This window comes from Trichechus manatus, unplaced genomic scaffold (genome assembly GCF_000243295.1).
Source record: "Trichechus manatus latirostris isolate Lorelei unplaced genomic scaffold, TriManLat1.0 scaffold00038, whole genome shotgun sequence".
Taxonomy (NCBI): Eukaryota; Metazoa; Chordata; class Mammalia; order Sirenia; family Trichechidae; genus Trichechus; species Trichechus manatus.
The window spans coordinates 14155220-14163395 of NW_004443974.1; the positions used below are offsets into that span (position 1 = coordinate 14155220).

Here is an 8176-nt window from a genome sequence, read left to right on the forward strand (position 1 = left end):
CATTATATTAAAAATAACATGGTATTGAGCACCTATTATAAACCAAACAGTTTGCATATCATCTCTCATCCTCACCATGCTGGAGGTAAGGATTATTCACTCATACATTCCTTCATATTTTTGAGGACCACCTACATATCAGGCAACGGGCTAGGTCCTGAGGATTCAAAGAAAAAATAAGGGATACATACTTTCTGCCTTCATTGACCTTGCATTCTAGTGGAGAAAACAAAACAATTTTCATTTTACAGATGACAAAACTGAGGCTCAGAGGGAAAGGTATTTGTCCAAGGGCACAATTAGTAAGCTGTGAGCAGGGCTCAGACCTGACTGACTCCAGAGCCAAATCTCTCTAAAGGCAACACCCACTCTAAATCAGCCCAGAAGTTAATTGAACTGTTCCTTCCTCATCCTGACGTGTTACTGCTCAGGAAAAATGACAGCACAAGTAGCCATGTACTTGCGACAGTAACTGGACGCTGGATTGGTGGGAGCATGTCCGTGTCTTTTGAACTAAATGAGAAAGTCTATCTCAGTAATTCAGTTTTGCATTTGAGCTGTACAACCCCTGGACTTGAAAAATTACCTAATGTTGGTTAAAGAAACACATTACAAGCAACAAAGCTGGATTCATTTCGTATTTAATAATTATGTGCTAAAAGTGATAGAATTTTTTTTTTTAATGAAAAGAAACAGGTAACTTTGTAAAAGCCAGAAAATATGAGTGTCCCTTTGGTCCCATCCTACATATTTCTGCTGCCAGATGGATCCACTCTAGACAGGCTGCAATGAAGTATGTAGTTCTGAACCCCATTCCAGATATTTGGAAGAAGACATGATTGCATATATAATAAAAACACAATCTAAAGGGTATTATCTCACCCTGAACACATAGCTGTTTCCTCCTGATCCAGAACAAACAGAAAGTCAACATATTTACAGATAAGATTTAATAATGCTCACAAGAATAGAGTTTGTCCCCAAATAGGAAAACTGTATATTTTGTTTCAAAAGGTTATAAATTCATTGCTTGAAAAATCCAGCAGGTAGGCAGCAGCACCAAGAGTCTGTTTTTGGAACTGTCCACTAATAAATCATCAGGTCTTGTCCATGAAACCTGTTTCCGTGGGAGGAGGAGGTGCTATTTACATCCCATCCTGCATTTCTCCCCTTCAGCCACCCTCAGTACCGCCTGTTCATCTTCTTGAACTTCTCATAGTGATAGTCATCAGTGGCCTTCTCGTTAGAGGGACGCTTGCGGTTAGGAGGAGACCCTGAGAAGGAAAAGAATGGGAAAGGCTGTTTGCCATGCTAGAACCCACTTGCTAGACTTTAAGTCCACACAGGCAACGATCATGCCTGCTGCATTCCCCAGAGGAGCCCCAGGGTCTAACCCAGTGAACAGGAACACAGTAGGACTAGTAAATACCTGTTATTGAATGAATGAAAATAATACGCATACACTGAAGTCAAGTGCCAGCCGAAATAATGCTGACATCAGCACTAAATAGGTGACCAATAACCAACCTGCTGCCATCAGGTCAATTCCGACTCATAGCGACCCTATAGGGCAGAGTAGAACTGCCCTGCAGGATTTCCAAGGTTGTAAATCTTTATGGAAGCAGACTGCCACATCCTTCTCCTGTGGAGTGGTTGGTGGGTTCCAACCACTGACATTTTGGTTGACAGCCAAGCGCTTATCCACTGTGCCACCGGGGCCCCTAGCTGAACAATAGTAGGCATTATTTCCTTTAATCCTCACAACTACCCTAGACGGGGGCATATCACCATCCCTGCTCAGAGAGTTTAGGTGACTTGCTTAAGGTCACTAAGAAAGTGAAGGCAGGCTGAGGTCTGAACCCACATCTGGAGACTCCACTACATGTTAATAACATGAAACTATTCTGAGATCAAGGACATACAACTAAAATATTACAAAAAATAATTTCCCAGGTAGGAAGTAAGAAAACACATCAACAGGGTGAATTTTTGGAAACTTCAACAAATTTAGCATTTCTTCAGAATTATACCATTGTTGACAGAAAAGATGACACCACCTGGTGCTGGTGAACATGTGGGGAAAGGGCACTGTTAGATGCTGGCAATGGGAGAACAAGTTAGCATCACATTTCTGGAGGATAAATTGGCAAAATCTCAGAATGTGGCCTAAGGACGTGATATATTTAAGAATGATCAGGAAAGCATTGTTTGAAATAGGGAAAAACTGGAAACAATCTAAGGGTCCAACAAGAAGGGCATGGTTAGACTACAGTACATCTATCTAAACAATGGAACGTGATACTGCCAATAAAAATGAAAACACTGAATTGTACATGTAGAAATTATTGAACTGGTGCATGTTTTGCTATGTATATTTTCACCAAGAAAAAACAAAAACATCATTTACTATCATGGGGAGACATGCAAGGTGTATTACTGAAAGATTATACACAAAAATGTTAATAGTGGTTGTCTTTGGGTGGTGAAATTACGAGTAATTTTTTTTGGAGGAGGGGGTATGATTTTTAAAAAATTTTATATAGAACATAAAATTTGCCATTTTAACCATTTTGAACTATACAATTCAATGGCATTAATTATACTTTACAATGTTGTGCAACCACCACCATTATCTATTTCCAGAACTTTTTCATCATCCCAAACAGAAACTCTGTACCCATCAAGCAATCACTCCCCATCAGCATGTTTTCAAGGTTCATCCATGTTGTAGCATGTATCAGAACTTCATTACTTTTTATGGTTGAATAATATTCTACTGTATGTATGTACATTTTGCTTACCCATTCATCTGCTGACTTTAATTCATTTTTGCAATTATTGAAATTTTCTAATTTTTGGGATCTGTACTATATCGATAGCCTACTAAATCCTCAGAGACAGCTCAAGAGGTTCTGCTACTATTCCCATTTTATAGATGAGGAAACTGAGGCTTGGAGAGGTGAAGGCATGTGGTTGTGGTTCAGAGCATGGACTGGAACCCAGATGCCCCTCCCCAGCCCACTCTGCCTCTGTGAGCCCTCCAGCGCTGACCCCAGAGCACTGACAGCTGCAGGCAGCCCTGCTGTACTCACGCTCAGGCTCTGGCTTCTCGGTGTCGCCTACTCTCAAGGGCCGGGCTTTGGGTTCTTCTTTGTTTCTCCGTACGGGGGCGTTGAGCTCCTCATGATAAACTGGACCAAAAGAGATCAGGGGACATGTCAGACTGTATGTGGTGTTCCCAATGGGTGGGGGCAGGGATGGGCTGCTTTCCCAGAGATGCTTACATCGGTTGTGCTGCACATAATTCACAGCCATGTTGGTGGGCACAAAGGATGTCTCACTGTCTTTCTTCTTATTCTGCTGCTCTGCCAGCAGTCGGGCCTTGGCATCCTCCGTGGAAATAATATTTTTTATTTTGGCACTACAGGGAGAAAGGAGCCAGACCATGGATTAGATTGATAGCATGTTTGGTACTCAGACGGAAATGGCTAGTAAGGCTGGCAACCCACCACTGCACAAGGAAATCATCTTTCTTAGGGCACAGTTCTCTCCAGCTTCTGGTTAAGAGGATATCAAGTCTAAGAGGAGTTAAGTGAACTGTCTAAGGCTCAGAGCTAGTAAGGCTAGAAGAGATTTGAGAACTCAGGAGTCTCTCAACTTTCTATTACACCCAAAGATGATTCTGACCATTGTATTTCTTCCATGGCAATCCCCTTTCAAAGCAGGTATTTTGTAGTTAAAATGAAAGGAGGATCGCAGAGTGAGGGGTTGGTTGAACCTTTAATGTTGCTTCCGCTAGAATAAAACAGAATAAAAGGTCCTGATTAGAACAGTTGAAGAGCTGTGACAAAAGTTAAAAACTTTTGCTTTTAGCGGTCAGGGTCCCTTAAGTCTCTTCAGCTGCCCTGACTAAGCCTTGCAACCCTGAAACTCCTGGCAACAACCATCTCATGCCTGCCACAAAGAATGATAATAGTTTATATTTGTAGGTTTCCAAGGAGACAGGTAAGAAATAGTCCCCTTAAATTTTAACTGGGAAGCAGAGAGCTCTTCCTTTTGCCTAGGGCCAGAGGGAGGCGAGACAACGGGCCTGAAACGCACTCAATGCCCAGGTCCACCTCAGGGATGCCGCTCAGCATCTGGTTGGAAAGCATCTCCTCAGTTTTCTTTGCTGAGGAAACACGGATGTTTTCTGGAAGTTCATAAAGACAGTCCTCTGCATTCTTTGGCTTTACTTTCTGTTCCTCATGTTCCACAATCCCTTTCCTCTTCTTCAGCTCTGTCTCAATATATTTCATCCTAAAATGAGAAACACACAGGCCTCAGGGAGGAAACAGGAGCTCAGAACAGGTGTTTTCTAAATTAGTGGTCCCTAACACTAACAAAAAGGAGCCCTGGTGGCGCAATGGTTAAGCGCTTGGCTGGTAACTAAAAGGTTGGCTGTCTGAACCCACCGGTGGCTCCCTGGAGAAAAGACCTGGTGATCTGCTCCTGTGAAGACTACAGCCTAGAAAACCCTATGGGGCAGTTCTACTCTGTCTTACAGAATTGCTATGAGTCAGAATTTACTCAATGGCACACAACAACAACACTATCAAACAGACCAGCATCAGTCCATGATAAAGCTTTCATCATTCCATGGAGAAATGAGAAAAATAACTTGAGTTTTTTCATCAAGCTAAATTTTTTCAATTTAAAGCACCGGCCTATATTGTAAGATTATACCTTATGGTGTTATGATATGTAAGATTCTTTGAAGATAGAAAGATGGTAGATGGTAGCTATTTGCTTAACAGCCTTGTTGGGAAAGTAAAAAGTGGGCAAGTCCATATTTATCCCTAAAATCTAAAATCCTAGGATACACCCTTTTAAAGAATTTTCAGGAAGTTTGCAAAGTTCTCAAGTCTGGGAGGTGAGGAGAAGGAGGCCAACTTTGACATCTTTGGAAAATTACAGAAATGTCATCTTTGATGAAATATCTTAGACTGTATCTGGCTGGAGCCCACCCCCAGTTGTTCATAGCCGTAGACCTACATGTCTGCATCCTCATCCCTTCGGTTGGTTTCTGCGGAAAATGATGTCCCCAGGTGGAGGTCTTCTTCTTCACTAATCCTACAGGGAAAGAACAGTGAGGGTGATCTTTAAAGTTACAACTCAATGAAACAGGCATACAACAAAATAAAGGATAGTATGATGCTGTTTATGTTTGGGGAAAAATGAAATATACATGGCATGTAAATAGAAGAAACTCTAGAAATATATGCAAGCAAACTGCTGACCTCTAGGAAATGAGTGGATCCTTTTATTTTTTAAACTTTTGTACTGATTGAATGTAATTGTGTTTTTTCTTCTTAAAGTAATAATAATAATAACCTTTATTTTTTGTAAAAAAAAAAAAAAAACTTTACCAAAGGAGTCTACCCACCTCACTCTAAGGCTCTCTGAGAGCAAAAGGGCCCAGACACACGCTAAAGGTGGGTTTACACCCTAGCACGTCCTGTACTTACTTATCTTTGCCCCTCTCCTTCAGTTTTTTCATGTCCACCATACCACCTGTCTTCACCTGAAAGGGATCATCCTGTAGAAAGCAAATGCAGTTTAGAAGAAGCATCTATATAACTGGCAGTAGAATCTCCTTAAAGAAAAAGAAAAACAAATAAAACAACCACCCACCTAAGAAAGGGCAGCCACATCTACCCACAGCCCAGGGAGGGCCCCACAACTTACCACTAGAGTGGTCTCTTCCTGTACTTTCTCCCCCACCAGCAGGGCCACAGCACTGAGAAAAACCAAAAAGTAAGAGAGAGAGAGAGAGAATATTTCAGATATCAGGAGGAATACTCAGGAGGTCTGTAAGTTACATTAGTGCAAAGCCGCCTAGAATAAGCCCACAAGAATAAAACAGCTCAATAAACACTCTAGTTTCTGGAGGATGCAGGGGGTGGCAGTGAAGTGGTACACTTTCCCATAAAGCCATTTGGTATCCCCTTAGCCTGGTAATCTCTTTTCTAAGATTTTGCCTTCAGGGAAAATGCAGCTAAAGACAAACGGAAGAGATTATCTATTGCAGCCTTCGTTGATGGTGAAAATTTACAAAATTACCTACATGTCCCAAAATAGGGGATTAGTTAATAAATTATGGTACATACATCTTGTGGGATATTACATAGCCATTAAAAAGTTTATGAAAGGAGGCTGGGCCAAGATGGCAGACTAGTCAGATGCTTCCGGTGGTCCCTCCTACTACAAAGATCCGAAAAAACAAGTGAATCGAATATATATGACAATCTAGGAGCCCTGAACATCAAAGGCAAAGTTGAGGAATCAGACTCAGTGGCAGAGGGAGAGAGAGAGGGTTCAGAAGCAGTGAGGAGTTGCTAGACCTGACCTGGCAGGAGCTGGAGCCCTTCAGGCTGGATCAGCTCGTGTGCATGGTGAGGCAAACAGTGGCGTTTGGGGGAGTGCATTTTCCACATCAGCAGAGACGCAGCGGCAGAGAGTTCTACTCAGGCATCCAGCACCAGTGAGAAGCAGAGCTCGATCGGCGAAAGATAGGTACTTGCATCTGGCCTACCACGGGGATCAAAAACATCCCCCTTTGGGAAAAACCTCTCTCCCATTTACCTCCCTGCTCCCTGCTCTGCACCGGGTCTGGGAAGGCTTCACCAACTGCCGAGTCACCTGGGGCAGAAGTAGGACCCGTCACGCGCCCTGAGCTATTCTCCCGGCCTTGGAGAGGGAACAAATTAACAAACGGGAAAAAATAATCTGCTGGCTCCCCTAAACCAGGAACTCAGAGTAGGCACAACTCCTTGCCTAGGCACAGGCATAAGGGGTCCATGGACTTTGAGTGCCTTTCACCCCTGCATAGACCTGTGTGGGCTCATTTCAACAGTGTAGGCCCTCATTAGCACAGTACAACAGGGTATATACCTAAAGCCTATTTTCATCTGTATCAGCTATAACGGAGAGTGGCAGATTCGTGACATTTGACACTACTCTGCCCATAAAGCAGTGTCCTCACCTACCCACATCAGGGGCCTGAGGGCTGGTGGCTCCACCCACACCACCAAGCCACATGAGACGGGTCCAAGAATAAGTGCTGCCTTCCAGTCCTTACAGCCAACAGCACTGGGTGCCCATAGTCTGGCTGCAAAACCCCCCTACTTATGTGCTCTAGGGAACAGGGACGTGCCTTCCACTCACACACTAAGGGGCAGCCATCAGCCCCCTGCCTTGATTAGCACATGACCCCCTACTGCAGCCAGATACCTGTGCCTACTCCAATCACTGCTGCCCATCTAGGACGGTAGGTGAGAGACTGCACCACACAATCAGTGACCAACGACCTAGACACCTGAGCTGAATCCACACAAGAAAAGTAAATGGACTCTTGGGCTCACATACCTAGTAACAGCTCTAGCCACATGGAGACAGGACATGACAGCTTCAAAGACACTAATAATCAAATTAGCTCACACGAGCAGCCTATTTGGGCATATCAAAACAAAACAAGAAGCTAGGACACAGTAAGCAAACGTAAAATAATATAATAACTTATTGATGGCTCAGAGACAACAGTTAATATCAAATCACTTAAAGAGGCAGGCCATGATGGATTCAGCAAGCTCCCAAAACAAAGAATCAAGAAATCTTCGGGAGGAAGAGAACATCTTGGCATTACTGGAGGTAGAATTCAAAAGATTAATATACAGAACTCCTCAAGAGGTCAGGAAGGAGATCAGCAAAACGAAGACCAAGCAAAAGAACACACAGGCAAAGCAACAGAGGAACTTAAGAAGGTTATAAAAGAGCATAATGACAAATTTAATACGCTGCAAGAATCCACAGAGAGACAGCAAACAGAAATCCAAAAGATTAACAATAAAATTTCAGAATTAGACAACTCAATAGAAAGTCATAGGAGCAGAATTGAGGCAATGGAAATCAGAATTAGTGAGACTGAAGATAAAGCACTTGACGCCAACTGATTTGAGGAAAAATCAGATAAAAGAATTTTAAAAAATAAAAAGACCCTAAGAATTATGGGGGACTCTGTCATGAGGAATAACCTATGAGTGATGGGAGTACCAGAACAGGGGGGTATAACAGAAAAGACAGAATTGTTGAAGATTTGTTGGCAGAAAACTTCCCTGATATCATGAAAGATGAGAAG

General features: G+C 42.8%; 1 protein-coding gene across 1 annotated transcript in view; it reads right to left on the reverse strand.

Annotated features, from left to right (window-relative positions):
- Positions 1–625: 625 nt before the first annotated feature.
- The window catches only part of CUNH9orf78 (chromosome unknown C9orf78 homolog), a 14379-nt gene continuing 6828 nt past the window's right edge, over positions 626–8176 (reverse strand). Inside the window, exons 3-9 of the mRNA XM_004375756.2 lie at positions 5728–5779; positions 5508–5578; positions 5035–5112; positions 4102–4299; positions 3285–3421; positions 3093–3191; positions 626–1274 (exon numbers count right to left, since the gene is read on the reverse strand). Coding sequence (XP_004375813.1) covers positions 1183–1274; positions 3093–3191; positions 3285–3421; positions 4102–4299; positions 5035–5112; positions 5508–5578; positions 5728–5779 — 727 coding nt within the window. The 3' untranslated portion in view covers positions 626–1182. The remainder of the gene's footprint in view (positions 1275–3092; positions 3192–3284; positions 3422–4101; positions 4300–5034; positions 5113–5507; positions 5579–5727; positions 5780–8176) is intronic.